This window comes from Odocoileus virginianus, unplaced genomic scaffold, assembly GCF_023699985.2.
Source record: "Odocoileus virginianus isolate 20LAN1187 ecotype Illinois unplaced genomic scaffold, Ovbor_1.2 Unplaced_Scaffold_5, whole genome shotgun sequence".
Classification (NCBI taxonomy): domain Eukaryota; kingdom Metazoa; phylum Chordata; class Mammalia; order Artiodactyla; family Cervidae; genus Odocoileus; species Odocoileus virginianus.
In genome coordinates, this window is record NW_027224267.1 from 1,474,854 (window position 1) to 1,500,973 (window position 26,120).

Consider the following 26,120-nt stretch of genomic DNA (forward strand, 5'->3'; position numbering starts at 1 on the left):
GTGGTCAGGGCTCTCTCTGTTTAAAGGCAGCCTCGTAGATGGGACTAGTCTCAAGGTCAACTTGCTCTGGGAGGGAGGGGTCTCCGTGCAGCTTCCTGGGGGAAGAAGGGGTTTCTGTCTGAGTTGGGACATGTGGCTTTGATGGGCAGGAGCCACACCGCCTGGGGATGCTGTGTCCTGCCTGTGAGCAGCTAAGAGTGTGTGCCTTTAATTCCTGAAACACCTCCCTTGGTTAAAACACTTCATCACAAGGATTTCCTTGGCGGTCCAGTGGTTAGGACTCTGCACCTCCACCACAGGGACCATAGGCTCGATCCCTGGTTGGGGAACTAAGATCCCATGTGCCATGTATGGGCAAAAAATAAACAAATAAAATTAAAAAAACCCCACCTTGAGCCTGAGCATCTCAATGAGAGAGCAGCCCCTGCTTGCCTCAACTAAAAAAAGCCCTCACAGCAACGAAGCCAAAATAAATAAAATTATATTAAAAAAATAATAAAAACCTTGTCATAATCAGGAAGGTAATAGTGGCAATGTAAGAAAATACAAAAAGGCAGAGAAGCAGCTAGAAAGGAAAAATGGCAGCATCACAACACCCACCACCCACAGCGAAGTGTTTCCATGCGATTTGCATGTGTGTGTGTGTTTATTCCTGAGTGCTTCAAAAACACTGGGGAGCCTCATGCTGAGCCAACTGCCAATTCACGTGTGATTGTCAAGGATATAACACAGAGAGACCCATGTTGGTGGTACCATTTCTCCCCGTGCAAACATCTTGCAGAACACATCACAGCTTGGAATCCACAGTGACTCAGCCACGATTCAGTCACCCCTGGGGTCCCTACAGCTACCCTTTCACACCCAGACGTGCCTCTCCATCACATCCCTGACTTCATGGGATTAGAAGCTTTAACTTGTTCTCCATTGCTATAATTTCATTATTTGGGCAATATCCTCTAAATGGAATCGCTGGGATTAGCTTTCTCACTCAGTATACTTCTCTGCAGATTCACCCAAGCTGTGATGTAGAGCCTGTTCTTTCTTATTTCAGAGTACTACCCGTGGGATGGACGTACCAGCTCACCGTGGGTTTATCCACTCACCCGTCGAGGACATCTGGCTGTCTCTGGGTCCTGGCTCTTATGAATAAAGCTGCTGTGAACCTTGATGTACACAGGTTTTCCCATGAACCTCCTTGTTTCTCTCGGATAAAGGCCCAGGAGTGTAACTGCCTGTGGTTGCTGTATGCTTAGTTTTTAAGGAAATGACCAACTTTTCCAGACCGGCTGTACTATTTCACATCCGCGTCAGCCATGTAGGAGGGACCCAGTTTCTCTGCGTCCTCACCAGCGTTTGGTGGGACCACTGTCTTTCATGCTGGCCATTCCCGTAGGTGTGCAGGGATGCCTCTTTACATTGCATTTCTCTGATGGCTAATGATGCTGAACGTGGTTCCCTGTGCTTATTTGCCATTCACTTCAATGACATGTTTCTCCATGGTTTCTGCTCATCTTCTAATTGGCTTGCTTGTCTTCTTATGGTTGGGTTCTGAGTAATCTTTATATATTCTGGGTACTAGTCCTTGTTGGATATGATCTGTAATTATTTTCTCTGTGGCAGTCTTTTCACCTTCTTTGGCTCTGTCCCAGATCAAACATGTCGCATTCTGATGAAGGCCAGTTTATCACATTTCCTTCATGGGTGGTGTGTAGGGTGTCAATGCTAAGAACTCTCTGTCTAGCCCTACAGTGCTGGTATTGTCCCCTGTCTTTTTTCTACAAGCTTCACAGGTTTCCATTTAAGGCTGTGATCCACTTTGAGTCAACTGCATCAGGCATGAGGTTTGTTTTCACCAGCTCCTCCTTTGTTGATGCCCATCCTTCCTCCGCTGAAATGCTTTGGCGCCTCGGCCAGAATCATCCGGACCTGTCCGTGCGGGTCTGTTTCTGGGTCCCGCATCGGATCTTGTTTTCAGTTCTGAGATCTTCACAGAACTTGGATTCCCCTAAATCCAGGGCTGTTTCCACACCTGGATTGGGTGCGTGTGTCTGTGGCTGTGTACGAATGCAAGTGCGTGGTCACGGGTGAACATGTGTAAGTGTCCGTGTGTGTGTGTGTGTGTGTGTGTGAACAGGTATACACAGGTATACACCAGTGCGTATACCCACTCCAACCTTGTACCCACTCCTTCCCAAGGCTTTGACGCGGGAGCCAGTGGCCTCTTCCGGACAGTGGAGGGCAAAGGACTCTCTTCCAAGAGCAGCTGTCTGCCGTCCCCTCACCCCCGCCCTCCAGGCGAGGCGCCCAGCCTGCTGGGATGGTGGGCTGCCAGGCGTGTCCTGTCCTGGGTCTGGATGGAGCGCCCCGGCTGTGACCAGCTGCTGGGATTCCAGGCTCTAGAGGGCAGCAGGTGGCCATGTTTCCTGCAAGTCAGTCCTGGAGCTCCAGGCGGCAGCTGGGTCCCCTTCGAGGGTCCCGGTAGCCCCAGGCGGGGCAGGGGGCTGCATCCCCCTCTGCAGTGAACAGAGCCTTCCCCCTGCCCCCGCACACTCACACACCACCCCAGGGTTGCCCGAGGCTGGAGCGTGACTCTCAGGGCCAGGCTCAATCATCATGGGGCCAGCAGGTTGATGCACCCTCGGCTCAGGTCTGGGGGCTGCAAACCAGGAGGTGTCCACACGGAGCCCCCAGGCCTGGACCCAACGCCAGCTCTGCGCGGCCCCAGGTGGGTGCTTCCCCTGTCTGAGCCTCAGCATCCCCAGCTATAAAGCCGGCTGGGGGGAGCACATCCCGTGGGTGGGGGAGGACGGAGGGGAACATGCCCATGGGGCGCCTGCACATCCAGTTCTTCACACGGGACCAGAGCCCCCGCTTTCCAACATCAGAGGCCGCGTCGGCATTCCCCAGTCCCACTAGGCAGGCATGGAAGGACGTCTTCTACATGAAGTCCCACTCGGTTCCCCCAACACGTTTGTTAACTGAAGCCTCCGATGCCCAAGAGCCGTGAGCCGGGGGAGGCTGGGGCCCCAGGTGGGAAAAGGGGGTTCTGTACCCCCTTTGTGCTTTCCTGTCATTATGAATTTCCTGTCTGCTTGTGAGTTTTTTTAGCTTCTATTTTTGAATTTTCTACCATGAACGTTTGTTACATCTATAATCAGAAAAATAAGCGCGCTGCATATTAGTTTAAATAGACTAGAAGGGAATAAATTAACAGTGATCACCTTGAGAGAATAAGATTTTGGGTGACATTTATATCTTTATGTTTTTAATGTGTTTCCCCAGTGTTCTACAATGAGCATATACTGTTCTTAAAATCAGAAAAAAAGTAACACTTGTGCTAAAAAGAGAAAGAAATACTAGGAGACAGGGAGGAATTTATATGTTTATATGTGTGTGTGTGTTAGTCGCTAAGTCATGTCCAACTCTTTGCAATCCATGGACTGTAGCCCACCAGGCTCCTCTGTCCATGGGATTCTCCAGGCAAGAATACTGGAGTGGGTTGTCATTCCCTTCTCCAGGGGATCTTCCTGTCCCAGGAATCAAACCCAGGTCTCCCACACTGCAGGCAGACTCTTTACCATCTGAGCCACCTGGGAAACCCCATGTGTGTGTGTGTGTGTGTGTGTGTGTGCGTGCGTATACACACATATGAAATACTTCTATATCCAGCCATCTATATTTGTATCTATGTCATCCATTAACTATCAATGATTTTCTCATCAATCTACATCTATTTATCATTTATATCTATCTATCTATGCATCACTGTGAACAAAGCTAGTGGATGTGAGGAATTCCAGTTGAGCTATTTCAAATCCTAAAAGATGATGCTGTGAAAGTGCTGCACTCAATATGCCAGCAAATTTGGAAAACTCAGCCAGTGGCCACAGGACTGGAAAAGGTCAGTTTTCACTCCAATCCCAAAGAAAGGCAATGCCAAAGAATGTTCAAACTACTGCACAATTGCACTCATCTCACACGCTAGCAAAGTAATGCTCAAAATTCTCCAAGCTAGGCTTCAACAGTACGTGAATGGAGAACTTCCAGATGTTCAAGCTGGATTTAGAAAAGGCAGAGGAACCAGAGATCAAATTGCCAACATCTGTTGGATCATAGAAAAAGCAAGAGAATTCCAGAAAAACATCTGCTTCATTGACTATGCTAAAGCCTTTGACTGTGTGGATCACAACAAACTGTGGAAAATTCTTAAAGAGATGGGAATACCAGACCACCTGACCTGTCTCCTGAGAAATCTGTAAGTGGGACAAGAAGCAACAGTTAGAACTGGACATGGAACAACAGACTGGTTCCAATTTGGGAAACGAGTACATCAAGGCTGTGTATTGTCACCCTGCTTATTTAACTCATATGCAGAGTATATCATGCGAAATGCTGGGCTGGATGAAGCACAAGCTGGAATCAAGATTGCTGGGAGAAATATCAATAACCTCAGATATGCAGATGACACCACCCTTATGGCAGAAAGTGAAGAGGAACTAAAGAGTCTCTTGATGAAAGTGAAAGAGGAGAGTGAAAAAGCTGGCTTAAAACTCAACATTCAAAAAATGAAGATCATGGCATCCAGTCCCATCACTTCATGGCAAATAGATGGGGAAACAATGGAAACAGTGAGACTTTATTTTGGGGGGCTCCAAAATCACTGCAGGTGGTGACTGCAGCCATGAAATTAAAAGATGCTTGCTCCTTGGAAGGGAAGCGATGATCAACCTAGACAGCATATTAAAAAGCAGAGATATTACTTTGCCAGCAAAGGTTCGTCTAGTCAAAGCTATGGTTTTCCAATAGTCATTTATGGATGCAAGAGTTGGACCATACAGAAAGCTGAAGAATTGATGCTTTTGAACTGTGGTGTTGGGGAGGACTCTTGAGAGTCCCTTGCACTGCAAGAAGATCCAACCAGTCCATCCTAAAGGAAATCAATCCTGAATTCATTGGAAGGACTGATGCTGATGCTGAAGCTCCAATACTTTGGCCACCTGATGCAAGAACTGACCCTGATGCTGGGAAAGATTGAAGGCAGGAGGAGAAAGGGATGACAGAGGATGAGATGGTTGGATGGTATCACCGACTTGATGGACATGAGTTTGAGCAAGCTCCGGGAGTTGGTGATGGACAGGGAAGCCTGGCGTGCTGTAGTCCATGGGGTCGCAAAGAGTCAGACATGACTGAATGACTAAACTGAACTGATTTATCTATCTATCATCTATTACAGAATTTGTGTTGGCTATCAGATTATAAAGTAATGATTTTTTTTTAAACTGCCTGTTTTTCTTAATATTCCAAATTAGCTAGATCAGTATAACGAGAGGTTTAAAGCATTCTGTTGCCGCCCACGGGAATGACATCACCATGAGGTAAACACCCAGGCAGACGTGTTTGAAGCCGTGTCTCCCTGGACCTGAGCTGGCGGCTCGCTGCGCCATCGCCCCTGCCCTCCACTCTCTCCTGAGTTTTCCATTTCATTGCTTTAGTGCTGGTTTGGACCTGGGCAGGGGTCTCCAGGGCACTGCTACCTCCCGCAGTTTGGAAAATGCTGGTCCAGACGACTCCGCGCCCCAGGACTCCGAGGGGGAGCGGACGCCGCCCACCGCCCCGTGCGCCCGGCCGAAGCGGCCCCTCACCTGCTCCTGCCGCACCACGAACAGGACGTCCTCGCCGGGCCGCACGGCCACCGCCTCGCCGCGGATGCTGACCTGCAGGCCCCGGGGCGGCAGGAGCGGGCACTGCAGCCGCACCGGGCTCTGCCGCAGGTCCACGCCGCCCTCGCACACGTTGGACACCAGCTTCCGGTACCTGCGGCCAGAAGGCGGGTCAGGGGCTGGCGCGGGGCGGGGCGGCCGGACGGCTTCGCTCGCTGTGCGGGGCCTCCTGGCTTGTGACCCCCACGCGTCAATCCCCCTCCCTCTTCCTGACTTGTGTTTGCTCTTTCTGCCCATCTTGGAGCTGGGGAAACTGAGGCTCAGAGAAGGGAATGAGCACTAACGGCAGGACCCGCGTCTCTCACTGGGCCGAGCGTGTTCTCACAAGGATGGTGAGAGGTGTTGTTGCTAGGGAGACGACTGAAGGAGCCAGAATGGATACTGCGACTTTGCTGGGAAACGTGGTCCCAGGAAGCCAGAGTGCCCCAGAGGGGCTGGGACGTCCCGCTGACCCGCCATGTGGCCGTGGGCAATCACAGCCCCACGGGAGGCCTTCTCCTCTTACACCGAGGGACTGGGGCCAGATGACACCCGATTCACCAGCTCATTCACGCAAGGCAAATTGCCTGAGCATCTGCTATGCGCCAGGTGCAGGGGTCGAGGTCATCCCCCTTGAAGCCCCTGACTTTTCAGGGAGGACTGTCCAGTGGGAAGGCCGCCCTCACCAAACCACCCCACACATCAAGGCAACATCACGACCCTGAGAGTGTGGGGAAGGGGCTGCACCTGGGGATCTGGTCCCCAAGAAAGGGGCTTTCAGCTGAGAGCAGGAGGTGAGCAGGAGAGTGAAGTGTGTCCTGGGCAGTGGAAACAGTGTGTGCAAAGGCCCTGTGGTGGTGGGGGGCAGGTGTGAGGTGAGGGTGGGGAGAGGCTGGCAGGGAGGGCCTAATGCGCTCTAGTAAACTGTTAGGGCTTCCCTAGTGGCTCAGTGGTAAAGAATCCACCTGCCAATGCAGGAGACATGGGTTCAATCCCTGGGTCAGGAAGATCCCCTGGAGGAGGAAATGGCAACCCACTCCAGTATTCTTGCCTGGAGAATCCCATGGACAGAGGAGCCTGGCAGGCTATAGTCCATGGGGTTGCAAAAAGTCAGACACGACTCAGCAACTAAACAATAACAACAAACTTTTAGGAGACGTTAGGAAGATCTTGCTAGGGTGGCATCAGCTGAATTGTTATCATGCAAAGATGCATGTGGTTAGTTGGGAAGAAAATACCTTCCCTAAGAGGGTACCCAGCCACAGCCCCTTGGCATCCAGAGTGTGCAGATGGTGTGAAATGAAACCCTTTGCCCTTGATATGGGTCCTGACTCTGACATTTCAGACAAGAGTCCCTGCTTGCTAAGCCCTGGAGCAGCTGCTGTGGCTCCTTGATGGAGGGAGGGATGGATGATAGATGGATGATGGATAAATTATTGGAGGGATGGGAGGATGAACGGATGGTGGGTGAGTGAGTGGAAGAATAAAGAGATGGATGGTTGGATGGACAGATGGATGATGGATGGATGGGTGGACAGATGGGTAGATGGATGAATGGATGAAGGATGGATGGGGAATACACAGATAGATGATTGGATGATTGGATGGATAGAGGAATGGATGGATGGATGGATGGGTGGATGGATGGGTGATGGATGGATGGGGAATACACAAATAGATGACTGATGATTGGATAAATAGATGGATGATGGATGGATGGATGGATGGATGGATGGATGGGATGGATGGATGGATGGATGGATGGATAGATGGATGGATGGATGATGGATGGATGGATGATGGATGGATGGAGAATACACAGATAGATGATTGGATGGATGGATGGATGGATAGGTGGATGATGGACAGATGCGTGGCTGGATGAATGGATGATGGATCGATGAAGAATACATGGATAGATGATTGGATGATTAGCTGGATGGATGATAGAATTTATGCCACTGAGGTCCAAGCCTGCAATCTCTGGCCCTACTTTTTGCTTCTTCAGGCTCTGTCCTGCCCCATTCCCAGAGGCATCAACCTGGCTTGTCTAATAAGTCCATAGGCAGTTCATTCCCTCTCAGAACTTCCCCTCAGGGACACAGAGACCTTTAGATGAGGCTTGCATAGGGCCTGTGGAGCCGCAGGCTCCCGGCTGTTACATACAGAACGCTGTTATAGTTTGATCCCTGAGACACAGCGCGTTCAGCCTCTGTGGGAGGGAGGAGGTCACACCTGTGGAGCACTTCCCTCCCCCTCACACACAGCGTGTGTCTGTCACACCACACACTGAGGCACACGCCATGTGTCAGAAAGCTTAGCCCAGTCCAGGGGACAGCTGGGTGAGTATGACAATAACTGGGGATGTTCCATTCCCACAGAGTAAGCTCAGGGCCCAGGGTGAGTCAGGGAAGGCTTCCTGCAGGAGGTGCCATTCAAACTGAGACCTAAAGGGAATGTGAATATCTCTGGCCCAGCTCAGGCCTGGCTCTCTCAGGGTTGGTAAATGGGGAGGGGCTTTGGCACTGCAGGGACTCAGAGGGGCCAGGGAGGTGGGTTCCTTCAGTGCCAAGGTGAGGGACCTTCTCTGCCTGTTGCTCTCTGTTCAGAGCCGGCTCAAGGCATCTCTTCTCCCTGACGCTGACCCACCTGGGCTCCGAATGGAGAGCCCTGGGTGGGGGGCAGAGTCTGGGTGACTTGCAGGAGCCCCAGCGCAAAAGGCAGTCAGCCCTGATTTCTCTCTCCCGGCTCCACGCGAGCAGCTGTGGGAACCAGGCGGGAACAGCAGGGGTCACCATGGTTCTGCCCCGTGCGACTCACCCGAGACTGCTGGTGTAGGTCTGGCCCAGGACACAGTCGTCAGGGGGCGACAGAGGGTTAAACCAGAAGTTGGCAAAGCACTTGTTGGCATCGGACTCCGAGGAGGGGGCGCGCTCAAATCCATAGTCACTGGGAGGAGGAAGACACGGAGGTCAGGAGACAGGCAGCGGCAGGAATGTGAGCCAGCCCAGGGTAGGTGCCCCACACCAAGGACACACAGAGGCAGATCCACAGGCCCCGTCCCAGAGGGTAGAAGGACTGAACGCCGATGGTTACATTCTGGGTGAGAAGGGTTGCAAAGGGGATTCTGGGAAATTACAGCGGAGTGCTGAATCCAGCCTGGGCATCCTGGAGGGCTGCCTGGAGGAGGTAGGCTGACTCTCAATGGAAGATCAAGACATAACCAGGGGAAGGGGGGAAGGGCACTGCAGGTGGGGACCAGCCCCTTCAGCACGGGAGATGCAGGTGGAGATGGCAGAACGAGGAAGGGCGAGGATGGCTGGGGAGGGAGCCAGCTTCCAGAACTCAGACATTCTCCTGTGGGTGATGGGCCAGCACAGGAGTTCTTGAGTGGGGCGGGGATGGGGCGGGTGGCCAGGGGGCTTCCAGGCGGGTCTCTGGACGGTGGAGGAGGGGCTGGCTGGTCCCCAGGGTGCCATCCGTCTTCCTCCGTGTCCCCGCCCACCTGGGAGCAGGGCACCCCGTGCTGGCTTGGGAAGGATGCCCACGGATTCTTGAACGTGGGCCGGACCGGGTGGCTGGGTGCTTGGGCCCGGGATAAGGGGGCCGTGCTGGAGCATGTCTCTCAGGTCGTCCGCGGGGGTGGCGGCTGCAGGGTCCGTCGGGCAGCACTGCCCCCTCCCCGGGGCTGGGGCAGAGCGGGACCCTCACCAGAGGAAGTCTGAGGCCCGGCAGGGGCACACGCGTGCTGTGAGCGCCGCCGTGAAGCTGCGGCCTGTGACGCACCAGGACGCGGGCTTCCTCCTGCGGAAGCTTCTCTGCTGGCCCATGACACAGCGGTCACCCTGTGGGGGGACATGGGGTGAGGGGCCGCCCCGCTGCGTCCCCCGCTGCCAATCTGGCCAGTTCCTCATCCCCCCGGCCCGGGCGGTCTTCAGGGCAGGAAACCGGGGCCCGGGGGAGAGCTGTGTGTGTACCCGAAGCCGCCCTGGGGCAGCCCGGCCCCTGTCCATCCCCACCCCCCACCCCAGCACTCGCTGGGCCCTGAGGGGGTCTCAGGCCCCGGAAGAGAGGCCCCACGCAATCCTCAGGCCCGAGGGTTTCAGGTGGGCCCTGTGAGGCTGGGACGAGCCACGGCCTCCAGGCCTCAGGGAACGCACAGTAGATGCTCAGCCAACAATCCAAACAGGACATGCCGGTGTGAACAGGCACGCAGCAGGTACAGCTGGGGGCCCACCCTGCCCCCCGGAAATTCTGGGCTCTTCCACTCTAAAATACTGACCACCCAACCCGAACTGCAGCGAAGACCATTTCTGGTCCTCACGTACCCCCTCCATGTGAACAGTCCTCATTTTGCTGTAGGAACAGTTTTGTGTGTCTGAGATTATGGCGTGGGGGCTGCCCCAGACCACTGATGTTACCTAATGACCAACCTAGACAGCATATTAAAAAGCAGAAACATTATTTTGTCAACAAAGGTCTGTATTATCAAGGCTATGGTTTTTCCAGTCATGTATGGATGTGAGAGCTGGACTACAAAAAAGCTGAGCACCGAAGAATATGATGCTTTTGAACTGTGGTGTTGGAGAAGACTCTTGAGAGTCCCTTGGACTGCAAGAAGATCCAACCAGTCCATCCTAAAGGAGATCAGTCCCTGGGTGTTCATTGAAAGGACTGATGTTGAAGCTAAAACTCCAATACTTTGGTACCTGATGTGAAGAGCTGACTCATTTGAAAAGACCCTGATGCTGGGAAAGATTGAGGGCAGGAGGAGAAGGGGATGACAGAGGATGATATGGTTGGATGGCATCACTAACTCAATGGACATGGGTTTGGGGCTCCGGGAGTTGGTGATGGACAGGGAGGCCAGGCGTGCTGCAGTCCATGAGGTCACAAAGATTCGGACACGACTGAGCGACTGAACTGAACTGAATGTGTGATACCTGCGTCCTGTTACCTTCCCTCGATCCCACAAATCCGGGAGCCTGAGCACAGCTGGCTTTGGGCTGGGTCATGCCACTGTGCCCCTGGGTGTACCCACAGACCCTGGCCCAGGCCGCCCAGAAGGGCCAGCAAGGCCAGCAGGAGGACCCACATCCGGGGAGGCTGGCAGCCTGGCAGGATGGGGGTTTTGTGGGCAGAGGGGGTGCCCTGCGCGGGGCCCGGCCCACCTGCGGGTTGGCGAGGTCCCAGGAGCTGTAGTCATCCTCACCGCACCGCCTGGAGAACCAGGGCCGGAAGTCCACCTTGACCAGCTCCCAGTCCGAGCGGAAGCTGATGTGGCCGAAGACACTGGGGAGGGAAGGAGGGGGCAGGAAACCGCCTTAGTCCGGCCCGCCCCCCAGGCGCCCACCGGTCCCCTCCGGGCCTCCGCCCACACCTGCCCGGTCGGTCCAGCGGTCTCTCTCCTGCCCCCGCTGGGCAGCCCCAAGGCGGATCCTGTGCAGGGCTGCAGGCCTTTGGGCATCAGCATCAAGCGTTCCCACCACCACTGCCCGTTATCTATGGCTTGCAGATGGTGCTGCTGTGGGTCATCCCAGGGGCCCCCCACGGGCAAGGACATGGGCGCAGTGGGGTCAGGGGCCCGGCCCGCCCTCAGTGGCCAGGCTGGTCTGGGCAGAACTGTTTCACAGGACGACTCATGGGCAAGCTGTCTGTGTTCTGTGCTGGCTGGCTTCTCCCCGCCTGCGTCCCTGCCTCTGTTGGCCTGTCCATACTGGGGGTTGGGGTGGCCCGTGCTGTAGAAACCCAGCTCCCTCTGCATAGCTGGGCCACAGAATTTTCCCCCCAAGCAGACTGGATAATCCATGGAGAGGTAGGGAGTCATCCCCTGGCTCAGAGCGGGCTGGGAGAGCTGTGTTTGTATGCTGCTTGGTCTAAATCCTCACCACAGCCCGCTTCACAGAAAGGAAAACTGAGGCAGAGAGAGGGTGAGTAACTTGCTTAAGGTCACACAGCATGTTTGTGCCACTTCTTTGCCCGCGGCTATCATGTGCTGAGTGCCTATCATACGATGCCCAGATCCCTCGCTCTCCAAGAAGGCTGCTGCTTGACGGGTTGCCACCTGACCCTCCCAGCACCTCACACTTGGGCTCCAGGAGCCCAGCCTGCACTTCTCTGGTCCTTCTCCAGTTCTCCCTGTAGGACCCCGGCCATATTACCAGAGGTTGAGCGCCTGGATGGAGGAGGTGATATACTCACTCCAGCCTTGGTCCCCATTCCAGGCTGACAGATAGGAGCTGGATACTTGGGGAAATCAATCGTGGTCTAAAGGGCACAAACCCCAGTCTAGGAGAGTAGTTGAGAAGGGCCTTGGAGTGTTTTCTCAGGGACATGATGGCTGGCTCTGCATGCCTGAGGCTGACACCGGAAGAGGGGTTCTGGCTCCAAAGGGCACCTCGGAGCCAGACAAGCCTGGGTGACGTCTGTTTACTTGTCTGTGACCTTCGGCATGTCCGCTCCTCTCTGTACCTCCTTTTCCTTTAAAATGGGGACAATGACACTGGCCTTTTGGGATCCATGGTGGATTAGCGATGGTTTGTGTAGGACGCTTGTGGGACACTGTAGAAGGTTTACAGACACACATGCACACGCACACTCACTGTTACACATACACCCCCCGACACACGCACACACGTTACCTCCATTGCCCCGAACAGTCCCCAGAGGCAGACACTGTGATCTTTACTTCACAGACGAGACCCTGCGCCTCGACAGGGGCCTCTTCTGGTCCTTGCAGCCTCCTCTGCCTTGGCCTGGCTCCCCCCGCTGTGGTCCACCTCCCCATCCTTGGCTGAGAGGCCCGATCGCTCTCCGCTGGCTCCTGCCCTCCGTGCCTGCCTGCCCACGGGCAGCCCTGGTGTCTGGAGACACCCTGCCGTCCCCCTTCCAGCCCAGCCTCTCACCCAATCGTGTTCAGCTGCCATAAACCACCCAGCTTCTCTGCTGCCCGAGGCGTGAGCCAGAACCCCCGTCACCCCAGTCTGGACCCCTCCGGCTGCAGGCGGACGTGGCCCAGCAAGGCCCACACGGCCCGCTTCTCCTCTGCCTGGTCCAGCAGCCCTCAGAGGGGCTCCCGACACAGAGGTCGTGGGGGGCCCGGATGGGGGTGGTGACGGTGGTCGTGAAGGTGTCCTGCTGGTCCGCTGTCCCGACTCCCGTCCTGATGGGGACAGTCCCCTCCCTGGGAGTCTCACCACATGGGGACGGTCTTTGCCTCGGCGACCCCTTCTCGCAGGCAAATCCAGCTGGACTGTCACTCAAACGGGGCATGAGGGTCTTAGCTCACTGAAGGGACGTCCTTAAAGGACATCTTCACACCAGTATTCCGGCCTGGGGAACTCCATGGACTGCACAGTCCACGGGGTCGCAAAGAGCCGGACAGGACTGTGCGACTTTCACTCACTCGCTGACGCCAGGTCCTCACAGCCTGAGCCTGTCTCCGCTCTTCTGGAAGCCGTGTTACGACGGCGGTGACCGCAGCGGTAACTGCTGGCGTGTGTCCTGCCCCTGCAAGGCTCCCGCCGCCCACATCCACTCCTCCTCACCACCCCAGGGGGCGTGCTGTGAATAGTCCCACCTTACTGACAAGGAGACTGAGGCCAGGGGCCCCTCAGGATGGCACGGCTGTGATCCAGCTCCTCGGGAGTGGGATCGGTCTACTGGATGGTGACTTTGGGGCTCCAATGCCCGGCCCAGGAAACACATGCTGGCCTGAGCTTGACCACCATGCAAACTCCTGGGCGGGCTGCACAGGCCCCACCAGGGAAGTCTCTGAAAAGAGGCTGGTTCACTTGATCTAACTAATCCCCTCTGTGTCTCTGAAGTCCTGCCTTTTATGAAGCCTAAACGTTCAGCTGATACTTTGAGAAATAGCTGGCATCTGGCTAACTCTGAGTTTTAGGAAGTCAGTGCCTTTAATGTGTGTGTATGAAAGTGAAAGCATTAATCGCTCAGTGTCCGAGAGTAGGTACCCATTCCCTTCTCCAGGGGCTCTTTCTGATCCAGGGATCGGACTGGGGTCTCCCACATCACAGGCAGATTCTTTATCATTGGAACCACCTTCTGAAAGTCGGAAAGTGAAAGTCACTCAGTTGTGTCCGACTCTCTGTGACCCCGTGGACTATACAGTCCATGGAATTCTCCAGGCCAGAATACTGGAGTGGGTAGCCTTTCCCTTCTCCAGGGGATCTTCCCAACCCAGGGATAGAACCTGGGTCTCCCGCATTGCAGGTGGATTCTTTCCCAGCTGAGCCACCAGGGAAACCCAAGAATACTGAAGTGGGTAGCCTAGCCCTTCTCCAGCGGATCTTCCTAATCCATCACCTTCACCATCATACCACCATCATCACCATCACCATCATCATCATCTTCACCACCAACAGTATCACAATCTCAAAGGGCCAAATGGGCAGTGATCCAGGGCTGACCCTTGACTCTGAGTCCCACCCCTCACCAGCCAGGTGATCCTGGGCAGATGACAGATGTCCTTGGTTAGGGACGAGTGGCCACCTTCCAGTGGCAGCAGATGGTGAGAGACAGGGGGGCAGGTGTGAAGATGGAGGTGAGAGTGAGGAGGATGGGGAGGGAGGCGGGGGGTCAGTGTTGAACCCGCCTAGAGCGGCAGGGCCTGAAGTGGCCCTCCGCCACAGCCCGCCTGGGGTTCGGCTCTGACCTGCCTGCCCACCTCCCGTGGGCACTCACGTCATGACCAGCGTCTCGTCGCCGGGCTCACTCAGCAGCCCATCCACAAACACGGAAGTGCTGGTGAAGTTGTGCGTGCTCCAGGTGAGGCCCTCATCCACGCTGAACCTGCCAAGAGAAGGGGCGGCTGGGGACACAGTCTGCCTCCAGGCCAGCTGCCTTGTCAGACCCAGACCAGCTCGCGCCCAGGGGCCAGAGCTGTCCAGCTGAGGCGGCTGGGCAAACAGGCGGGGCAGTGGCCAGCCCAGTATCCCCACCACAACTGGACCCCATCCTCACACTCTTGTAGGAGGTCACGGCAGCCCCCTGCCAGCGCCAGGTGGCATCCACGTCTGCTCAGGGACACCACAGTCAAGGAGCCCTGGGGATGTGGCCTGAGATCCCCTGGACTGCAGTTATCCAGGTCTTAGAAACATCCAGGTCAGCCCTGCCCAGTGCCCAAGCCCAGCCCAGGGTCTGCCAGGTCACGCATGGGAGCTCACTGCCTCCCATTGTGGCGTATCAGTGTTGCCAGCTGCCGTGCAGAAAGATCTTTTTCAGACTAAAGTGATACTGGCATCCTGAGAACTCCCGCAGCTCTGCCTTCCAAGTCCAGAGTTCACACCTGACCTCGCATCCCCACAACAGCCCTTCACACATCTGAAGCTGATGCCAAACCCACTCTTGCCTGGGCACATGCAGCTGGCTTCCCTGTCCTTCACCTATCTAATTCAGGTCTATCTGGAAAAGTCACCTCCTCTGGGAAGACTCCCTGCTCTCCCAGGATGGGGGGGGGGGGCTGGTAGGGGCTGTTAGGGGCATCGTCACAGCCCCAGGCCTCCCTCTGGCCCACCTGATCATGCTGGGTCGTCATTCCCCACCCCCTTGTCTCCCCAGCCCTGGCAAGGAGCAGCTATCGGCAGCATGGGTGGGGGTGGTAAGGGGGCCGGGTGGTGCTGGGGAATGGGGTGCGGGTGGTGGGTGGTGGGAGGTGGGAGTGGGTGGTGGGTGCTGGGAGGCGGGGTGGTGGTGGGTGGGGAGTGGGCACTGTGCAGAGCCTGGCATTAGCCCCCTTGGCAGAGTCTGGTGCCTTTGTCCTGGGGTCCTGCGGGGGGGCCATCCTGGGGAATGCTCCGAGGAGTTCCCCAGTGGAGGGGAACGGCCCCCGCCACACTGCCACCGGGCGCCCAGGGTCTTACTTGAGGATCTTCAGTGGGATGGAGGTGTCCTTGATGGCCACGATCACGCCACCGTGGTCCAGGTAGAGGATGTGGTGCTCCTCCTCGAATACCTGCGGGAGGCCACGGGCGGGGCTCTGAGGGCAGGACCCAGGGAGGGCTGGGAGGGCTCTCAGGTGCGGGGGTCGCTCTCCTGGGGACAGAACTGCCCCCACGCTGGCTGGGGGGCTGCAGCAGAGTCCAGCTCCCCGACGCAGGGCTGGTCAGAGGGCTCCTGGTGTCCCCAGGCCATCCCCTCCCTCCCCCAACCACCCAGACTCAGTACAAGTGGGATGAATGGCATGAATGCACGCTGATGGCAATCTCTAGACCACTGACCAGAGAGAGAAAATGCAAATAAATCTTGCAGGTGGCCCTGCCTTCAGGAAAAACTCAGGCAGCAAAAAGGCCAGCAATGTGAGATCAGAAAGAAATCGTAGAATTCAGGAAAGCATTTAGGATAAGCATCCACTAGGAAAAGCAAACCTCTATTCAACATTGATTCTGTTCATGTGCCACCTCCTTCAGGAAGCCCTCCCTGACGCCACACTGGGTGGGTGTGGGGCGTCTCTGGGCCCCCTGTCCCAGGACTTACTGCATGAATTTGTCATTGTTTCCTCCAGCCAGGGAGCTCCTCAAAGGCCCAGTCTGCCTCCGAGTCCTCTCTGTGGCCCAGTACCAGCTCAGCTCATGGCTGGAGGTGCCAGGGCTCGGGATGTGTGTGTGGGATAAATGAATGGGTGAGTGAATGAATGAATCCCCACCAAGTCCTTGGGGGACAAAAGGTTGAGAAACCTGGACAGGGCTCTCACAGGAGGAAATACCTGTTGTGGTCAGCTGGGCATAGCCCCAAACGTGCTCACAACCCTCACATGTGGTCAGACTCCCCATCTTGACGCCCTCCTCCCACAAGGACAAGCAGGGGCATTTGCCCTGTCTACCCACTGGGGGGACGGTGCCTCCCAGTCTCCCCATGGGTGCCCCACAGGCGAGTCCACCCTCGTCAGCTGGGGCCTTGGAAATCAGGCGGCTTCACCCCCCATGCAGCCGTGAGATTAAAAGATGCTTGCTCCTTGGAAGGAAAGCTATGGCCAATCTAGTGACGTGAAATCGCTCAGTCGTGTCCGACTCTTTGCGACCCCGTGGACTGCAGCCTACCAGGCTCCTCCATCTGTGGGATTCTCCAGGCAAGAACACTGGAGTGGGTTGCCATCTCCTCCTCCAAGAGATTCTCCCAACCCAGGGATCGAACCCGGGTCTCCCGCACTGCAGGCAGACGCTTTACCGTCTGGGCCACCAGGCAAGCTCAAGCAAAAACATCTCTTTGCCAACAAAGGCCCATCCAGTCAAGGCTGAGGTTTCTCCAGTGGTCATGTGTGGATGTGAGAGTTGGACTGTGAAGAAAGCTGAGCGCCGAAGAATTGATGCTTTTGAACTGTGGTGTTGGGGAAGACTCTTGAGAGTCCCTTCCAACCAGTCCATCCTAAAGGAAATCAGTCCTGAATGTTCATTGGAAGGACTGATGCTGAAGCTGAAGTTCCAACACTTTGGCCACCTGATGCGAAGAGCTGACTCATTGGAAAAGACCCTGATGCTGGGAAAGATTGAGGGCAGGAGGAGAAGGGGTCGACAGAGGATGAGATGGTTGGATGGCATCACCGACTCAATGGACATGAGTTTGAGCAAATTCCGGGAGATGGTGAAGGACAGGGAAGCCTGGCGTGCTGCAGTCCATGGGGGTCTCAAAGAATCAGACACGACTTAGCAACTGAACAACAAAACAGCACCCACAGGGAACCCCAGGGTCTTTGCACATCCACTGCTCTGGTCTTCTGCACCTTGACCAGTCAGCGGTCCCCCAACCCCATTCCCTGCCTTTCCCACTTCCCTGACACCCTGAGCTCTAGAGGGTGCTCCTTAAATGTTTTCTGTATCACTCCAGTTAAGTCTTGTTTTTAAAATATGCCCGTTTAACAGCATGCTGCTGCTGCTAAGTCGCTTCAGTCGTGTCCGACTCTGTGCGACCCCATAGACGGCAGCCCACCAGGCTCCCCCGTCCCTGGGATTCTCCAGGCAAGAACACTGGAGTGGGTTGCCATTTCCTTCTCCAATGCATGAAAGTGAAAAGTAAAAGTGAAGTCGCTCAGTCGTGTCCGACTCTTCGCGACCCCATGGACTGCAGCCCACCAGGCTCCTCCATCCATGGGATTTTTCAGGGAAGAGCACTGGAGTGGGCTGCCATCGCCTTCTCCACTTTAACAGTGTACACACTGTCATTTGTAATTTACATTCCCAGAGTTTTGCAGTAGAGATATCTCATGGCATCCTTGACAAGCCAGCCTGAGCTCTCCAGGTCTTCCTGCCTTTGTCCCACCCTGACCTCTGCCTCCTGCTTGCCCCCCACCCCAGTAAACCCCCGTCTCTGACACAGGGGCACCCCCTACTCTATCAGGCACCCAGGCACTCCTGCACCCTTCTGTACCCTCCTCCCATCACCGCAGCTCAGCCCTGAACTGACTTTCTCCCACTTAATTCTGACAAGTTCTCAAATTCGAAGCCTAAGCAAACGGCTTGCCAACAGTGGCCACTCTGAATACCTTACGGTCAGTTTCTACAAAATACATCTCTCTGTTTCACCAGGTCTATTAAATCTAATAAGCTGGGGCCGAGGGTGGGGGTGGTTTCTGTAATAAATGGATAGGCGGTGACCTTTAAGAGAGTTTAGACATATCTCACTAGTTTCAGTGAAACAGAAATATTACAACACAATAAATCTCTTTTGCCCTTTTCAAAATTCCTGGTTTCTTGCATATTATTAAAAAAAAAAAAAAGCCAGGATTTTAAACCAGGGTGCAGGTGAGAAGGATTAATGTCTTTGTCCAGAGCAGTAGCTGGGAGGGGTCTGTTGAGTGGGGGGCTCAGAGGTGCAAAAGTCGACCTGAAAATAAAGCTTCTTCCATCCTCAGGAAGGGGAGACACAGACAAAAATTTAGTGCATTTTCTTAAGCGTTTAAGGTAGAGATTGCCACTCCATGAAGTTGGCAGACCACATGAGGCTTTTTTTTTTTTCTTGGGAGGAAAGAAACAGCAGTGCAGAGGGGGTCCGAGCCTCTCCCAGGGCGGAGCGCTTGCATTTCACTGGACTGCCCAGGTGTTGGGCCGTCAGCCACCCTGCTCCGTGGGACGCCCTTCGGATGGCAGCCCCCACCCCTCTAGTCTGAGACTCTGAGTCGCATGTTGGGGTAGCGCTGACGGTAGCCCTCTCAGTGTGACGCCCTCAGCCCAGGGGGCCATTTCCTGCATAACTGCTGTCTCCTGCTTCTTGTCATCTTCCTGTTTTCCTTTCCTCAGGCTGCACTGAACATCAGATCATCACCCCGTGGATGTGCCCGAGGCACCCCTCGCCACACTCACCGTGCCCCCCCAAACCTGCTCCTCCCGTTTCTCCTTCCTCTCCCAAGTCTCTGCCGCCCACCCAGCAGCGGTCCCTGCAGGGCCCCAGGCCTGCTCTGTGGCCCCCACACCCTGCGCTTGGGGAGCCTGCATGTGGCTTCCTGCACGGACAGCGCCTCCACCCCACCCCTGGTGGTTATTCCGTTTGGGTTGACGTTCAGGGTAATCTGAGTGCAGGGAGACGTGTCAGACCACGAATCCTCCAGCAGTGGCTGCTGCAAGAATAGCAGGAGGTGGGGGCCAGCCGGGCCTGGGCCCTCTTTTCCCTGATGGCGACGTAACTCCTAAAGGGAGCGGTGTCCGGCCGCTCAGGCCGGGGCAGACACAGCAGCATGTCTCAGAGCTCCTCTGGGAAGGACGGGGCGAGACCAGACCCGTCTCTGGGGGTCCCGGCGCAGTGAGCCCCACCCTGCCACTTTACCTGCCGCCAGGTGTGGCCGCAGTCCGACGTGATGTACATTTCCTCTTTATATTCCACCAGCTGGGAGCCCAGGTTACCTGGTCCGGAGAGAGAGATGGAGCTGCTCTTAGGACTGGCATGCTCCCCCTGACCGAAGTCTGAGCACAGCCAGGGCCCCGAACCAGGGCTGGTGGTGGATGGGCCCTGGGTCTACGCCACCACAGCCACCAAGGGATGCGCCTTCCGCCCTCCGGGTACCGACAGGCCTGCTGTCACCACACGGGCCCTCGTCTGCGCGGTCAAGGGTTAGCTTTGTCCAAAGAAAGCTGGCCTCAGGCAGCTCCGGCAGAGCCCAGGTGCAGGCAGAGCATGGGGGCCTCAGGAGACACACGGGTGAGGAGCGGGGCTCGGGAACAAGAAGCGTGGCTGGGGACCACGCGGGCCAGGTGAGCGGCATGTGGACCCGGCAGCCCGTGATGGGCTTTAAAGTGGGGCAGGACACAGCTGGCTTTGCGTTTGGAGGTAGCCCCCTGGGGGATGGGTAGAGAGGAGGCCAGAGGCAACTCTGGGGCAGCGTGGGGCTGTCCAGGTGCGAGGCTGGGCAAGCACATAGTAGGTGCTCACTAAGTGCCCATCGAAAGGACGTTTGCAGGACGGGGAAGTGGGCACCAAGCCAGCTGGGCAGCCAAGAGGCTCCTCCTGGGTCCTGGTTCACCTACCCCTACACCAGGCTGGCAGGTGTGTCACCAGCCTTGACAGGGCCACTCTGCGGGGCTAGGACTTAATCTGGGGGTGCTGGCGGAGGGGGAAGGAACCCCCACTTAGTATCCAAGGTGACTCCAGTTTGAAGATGAGGAGGCTTGGCTGAGTGGAATCCAACAGGAAGAACGTCGGTCTCCTAGAGGACACAGCTCCAGGACCGTCTTGGAGGCCTTGGAGCTGGGCTGGGTGACCCCAAACAGCCTCCTGGGAAGGGGCTCGGACAGCAGAATTTTCTGACATGTCAGATTTCACAGGCTTCTGCTGTGACCACATGGTCATAGCGGGGGAATCAAGGACCTGAGCTTCCTTCCAGGATGAAGGGGCCCTGCTTTGAGGACACGGTAGCCCTTCCGGATTCTTCCTGGAACCCCAGAGGCCCCTGACCTCTGGTGCCTGATTCACATGGTGCCCTCAGAAGCGCCTCCTCCAGAGCCAAGTGTAGATGTCACTGGAAAATCCCAAGGGAGAGGGGTCGTTCTCAAAAAGATGAGGCAAAGCCAGTTCAAGCAGAGTGGCTGAGGACTTGTGTGCCTGCCTTTTTCTTTTGAGGTCCAACCAACAACCAACCATCCATCCATCCTTCATCAATTTATTATCCAGCCACCCTTCATTAATTTATTATCCATCCATCCATCCTTCATCAGTTTATTATCCATCCACCCTTCATTAATTTATTATCCATCCATCCATCCTTTATCAATTTATTATCCATCCATCCTTCATTAATTTCTCATCCATCCATCCATCACCAATTTATTATCCATCCAGCCTTCATTAATTTATCACCCATCCACCATCCTTCCATCCCCTCGTCTCTTCATCAATTCCACCCCCTCCCCGTCCCCGGCACTTATCCATCAGCATCTGCTCTCTCCCCAGCCTTGTGCTAAGCTGTAGGGGGTGCCAGCTGGGCAACCACAGCCCTGGCTCCCAGGGACCTGTACGCCTAGCCAGGGAAGAAGGATGCCCTGCAAACGGGGCAGGGCGGAGGATGCCTGGGACCCCAGGGAACCGTGAAAGCAGAGAGGGGAAACCTCATGGACCCACAAAGCAGGGGAATCCAGGAGAGATTCCTGCAGGAAGCGACCTCTGCCCCTTGCCTCGAAAGACAAATGCCACTGGCCAAGGGAAAGGGGCAGGTGTGCCAGGCAGTGGTCTGGGCCTTGGTGACGGCAGTGAGGTGGGAGGAGAGGTCGGTCAAGGGAAGGGGGCAGAGGGGCAGCTTCTGAGGTGGGTTCCCTTCTACCCGCCCAGCCACTGCAAGGCGCTAAGGAGAAGCTGCTGAACGCAGTCAGAGGGGTGACTGAAGGAAGGCAACAGCTGGGGGTGGGGGCTGGGCAGAGGAAGGAAGGGGCGCCCTTTATCTCCACCCACCCTGTCCTTCTAGACACCAACAGAGACGCCAGGACCTGTGCATCCAATACCGAAGCCGTGCAGCCAAGGCCGTGGCATCAGCACCACCTCGCAGGCAAATTTGCTGTCCATGGTTTTGGGGGAGTGATGTCTGTCTTTTAAGTGATGCGATCTGTTTTCCTTGTTTCGTCTACCAAGGCTGTCAGGCTGCCACTCACCTAACAGGCACCGGGGGTGGGGGGAAATCAGGGGACATTCAGAGAACATGTCCACAGGCCGTCAGAGCGAAGGGCTCTGCAGGAGCTTGGGGGCCAGGGCCTTCACGTTAGGGAGGGGAAACTGAGGCCCAGGGGACGTCCCCGGTGCTGCGTCTCCTCTCGGCTGCTCTGGGCTCTCCTTGGGCCTCCTCCCCCAACAGCCCGGTCCCTCTGCGTTGTGTCCATGCTCCTGGGGCCTGGTATACAGTAAGCGCTCCCTGAATGCGCGTTTCCTTTCTGACCTTCCTTGGCCCGCAGCTTGCAGAGTGGCCAAGACCTCAGGGCCCGAACAGAGCAGAAGAGTAACACAAGATCCACCCCAGTCCCCTCCTGGCTGAGGAGGAGGATGACCTGGACGCCCCATGCGGCCCGCCCCTCGATGTGGCAGAACAAGGCCTGCCAGCCGCTGAGACGAGGCTGGGCTAGAGGCCAGGGGGCTGCCCCGCTGGTCCTCTGCTCGCTGCCGGGGGCCCGGCTCCAGGGGGGCTGGGTGACCCCCCTGCAGCCTGGCTGGTGGGGCTCAGGTCACTTCTCGACCTGCTCAGACCCCTCAACCTGACGTCGGGACACCACCCGGCGGTTGATGGACCTCCGGCCGGCCGAGTCCCCGAGGAAGGGGCTGCAGGAGGACTGGGGAGACAGGGCTCCTACTGGGAGCCCCGGGGGCTCTTCCCGGCACAGCGAGGGTGGAGGTGCTCCAAGCCCCCCGTCATGGCCCCTCAGGGTTTTCCCGGCCACAGGACTCCCCCGGAGCTGTGTCCAGGAGGTGTCTGCAGACTTTGCTCTGCGTGGCCCTGAGGATTCACCTGCTGGACGCAGCATGTGCTGCGTGGGGGGCCCAGGACCCTGCAGGGCGGCTCCGGGAGGCGCATTGCCTGCCCTACAGCAAGAACTCGGGAAGGGCCGAGTCTGAACCGGACCGGTGCCCTCAGTCCAGACCACGCATCTGTGGTTTCCTGCGTCCTTAGAAGCTCATCCCCTTGACGCAGCCCAGCCAGGGCAGAGCATTCCAGCTGGCACCCTGGCCTGCTGGGTTTATTTCTGGGTTCATCCTCTGAGGCTGCTTCTCGACCCTGGTGGTTAGAAGCCAGTGTTCCCGTCTTTGCTTCTTGAATTCTCCTTTCCTGACCTCACTGGAGTCACCGCTGTGGGTCTGGCCTCTCGTCCACAGGCCCGGAGGACAGGGTCCCAGCAGAAGGCGCCTGGCGTGGAGCCCGGCACAAGGGCAGTGGTGTCCAGGTGCCGTCTGAGTGATAGGGAGAGCTGCAGAAACATGCCTGGCAGCTGCCGAACGCCGGAGAGGTCATTCTCTCTTTCTGCAGATGAGGACGCTGAGGTTCAGAGGCACCAGTGATGCCCAGAGCCCAGCACCTCGAGGCGGCAGAAGCGGGGGTGTGTGGCACCCCTGCCTGTCCCAGGATGAGGGGTGAGTGATGGGAGATCCGCACAGAGGCGCCCTGGAAGCAGACCCCCCAGCTGCCTCCGGCGGCTTAGCCCAGACGGGGCCCTCATTTGGACCCACTGCTCCTGCTACATTGCCCAGCCCACAGGGGAGGCCACCAGTGGGAAGCTGGTCCCTGCTCAGCAGTGGCGGCGGGGCCTGAGGAAGCCCAGCTCACTCCACCTTCCCTCTCTGGTCTCTGTTCCCAGCAGACACCCAGGGCTGGATGGAGGATGTAAAACAATTCACACCTCGGTTGGCACACATTGTATGGATGACTCCACCTCCATCTTGGGAAAGCCGTGGTGAGGTTAAAAGCTTCGGAATGAAGTAGCAATGCAGCATCCTGCCCCTGGGGTGGGGGGCAGTGAGCGGAGGGACGGAGGGGCAGAGGGAGGCGGCCACCCACGCCCTGCGCTCCCCCTTCTGTGACTCACACGGTGACGCGAAGCTCCTGCAGATCCTCGCAGCTTCCCTGGGGGCTGGAATGCTTGTCCTGAGCTTTCAAAGACTTTGAGTGCTGGGAACATTTGAAACTGTGCCTTTTGCACCTTTGGTCAAGAATTTGAGGTTTCAAGCCTTCACGGATGTGCATTTTAAATACACCGCTGCCTTTGGGTCCAGGGACTTGAGTCCACAAGGCCTAGGGTGCCTGATACACGTGGCCTGACCCCCTCTCTGTGTGGGAGCTGGCGCCCCACGAGCGGCATTGAAATCGAGGCTGATTCGCGTTCTTCCCATTGACACTCTTCCCTCATGGAAGCAGGCGGACCCCGCCCCAGTGGCCGCCACTGACTAAGACCCCTGGGGCACGGACGGGCAGGAGGAGGCCCAGGAGCTGGAGCTTTTCCTTGCCGTCATCTGTCTGGTTGTGTCACTCGCCCCCCACTGCAACGCCCCCCTCTCCAGGATAACGTGAGATGCCCGCCCTGACCGCCAAGGCCTCCTGCCTTCTGAGGTGCACACGCCCACAGGGGTCTCGCCTCCCGGCCTCCTTGTGGCTCTGATCGGGCCATTCTGAGAAACATAGTCCCTCCTCTGTCCGGAAGGACGGCCCTGCCGCCTCCACATGGCCACTCACTCATTCATTCACTCTCATTCACTCACTCACTCACTCACTCACTTACTCATTCATTCACTCACTCATTCCTTCACTTACTCAGCCACTCATTCATCACCTCACTCACTCATTCATTACCTCATTCACTCATTCATTCACTCACTCATTCACTTATTCATTTACTCACTCACTCATTCACTCATTAACTTACTCACTCCTTCATTCACTCACTCATTCACTCACTCATTCACTTATTCATTCATTCATTATCTCACTCACTCATTCATTCACTCATTCATTCACTTATTCATTCACTAACTCATTCACTTACTCATCATTTACTCATGTGCTCACTCTCATTCCTTCACTCATTCATCACTTACTAATTCACTCACTCATTAGCTTACTCACTCATTCATTCACTCTCTCACACACAGCCAGGCTGGGATACATCTGCCGAAGGGTCAGATGCATCATCCAGCTCAGGGTCTGGGGTCCAAACTCTCCAGGCTGCAGCTGGTGCTGGAGCAGAAAGAGGAAAAGAGCCCCGGGTTCAGGCAGCCATGAACCCTGGCCCGGGCCTTGGCGGTCCCTGCTCTGTGACGGGGCAGAGACACTGTCTCTCTGACTGCCACACGCCCCATCCACACCTGGGTGCGCACAGCCCCAGCCTGGCGCTTCCGCCCCCAGGACCAGTGGCTGGCTGGTGGGCCCACCCCAGAGTCTTGCTCTCTGCCATTTCAAGGGACACAGCAGTCCTCCCAGGGCAGCGGACTTCCTTTTCCAGAGGAGCCTGGGGTGGGTCTCAAGCTTCAGGAGGACACCTTGCAAGTTGTGAGCAAGTCTTCCCTCTCCTTGGGTTCGTTACCTCCTCTGTAAAGGGAGGGTGCTGACCTCTCAGGGTTATCGTTATTTTGAGAGGAGTTCAGGGCCTGGCAGGGGAGAAACGGCCACCATGGCAACTGTGGACAGTGTCAGGGCTGAGCTGCTGAGAGCTGGTGGGGCTGTCCCCACTCTGAAGGGTGAAAGGGAAGCCAGATGCCAGCCGCTGCCTGGCAGTGGACTTTTAAAACATGTGATTTTATTTGCAATGATTCTTCTAACTCACATAAACCTTATTTTAGAGTTTTATCCAATCGGCACACATTTAGTGACCCCTGAAGAAGTTTCTAGTTTAATGGGGTAGACAGACACAATCACAACATGCTTTTTTTCCCCCTTATGCCAGTTGTATATTTGTCTCTTTATCTCCCTGCTAGAAACTTCTTTAGGGACCAATCACTGTCAACCAAGATACAGATTATCATTCCATCCATTCACCCATCCATCCTTCCATGTATTCATTCACCATTTTGTTTTACATCCTTCCATTGGGCCATCTGACTATTATTCTTTCAACTATTCAAGTATCCTTTGACCCATCCTGCCACCCATTCATCCTTCCATCCATCTATCCATCCATCCATCCATCCATCCATCCATTCTTCCATCAGTCCATCCATTCATCGATCCACCCATTCTTCCATTGGTCATCCATCCATCAATCCATTCATCCATCAATCCATTCATCCATCAATCCATTCATCCATCTATCTATCCATCTATCCATCTATCCATTCTTCCATTAGTCATCCATCCATCCATCCATCTTTCCATCCATCTATCCATCCATCCTTCCATCCATCCATTATTCCATTGGTCATCCATCCATCTATCCATCTTTCCATCCATCCATTATTCCATTGGTCATCCATCCATCTATCCATCTTTCCATCCATCCATCCATCCATCTATCC

General features: G+C 55.9%; 1 protein-coding gene across 1 annotated transcript in view; it reads right to left on the reverse strand.

Moving 5' to 3' along the window:
• The window catches only part of SORCS2 (sortilin related VPS10 domain containing receptor 2), a 487,624-nt gene that overhangs the window by 17,000 nt on the left and 444,504 nt on the right, over nucleotides 1-26,120 (reverse strand). Inside the window, exons 12-18 of the mRNA XM_070462422.1 lie at nucleotides 19,473-19,549; nucleotides 15,581-15,672; nucleotides 14,403-14,510; nucleotides 10,871-10,991; nucleotides 9,411-9,544; nucleotides 8,520-8,648; nucleotides 5,643-5,814 (exon numbers count right to left, since the gene is read on the reverse strand). Coding sequence (XP_070318523.1) covers nucleotides 5,643-5,814; nucleotides 8,520-8,648; nucleotides 9,411-9,544; nucleotides 10,871-10,991; nucleotides 14,403-14,510; nucleotides 15,581-15,672; nucleotides 19,473-19,549 — 833 coding nt within the window. The remainder of the gene's footprint in view (nucleotides 1-5,642; nucleotides 5,815-8,519; nucleotides 8,649-9,410; nucleotides 9,545-10,870; nucleotides 10,992-14,402; nucleotides 14,511-15,580; nucleotides 15,673-19,472; nucleotides 19,550-26,120) is intronic.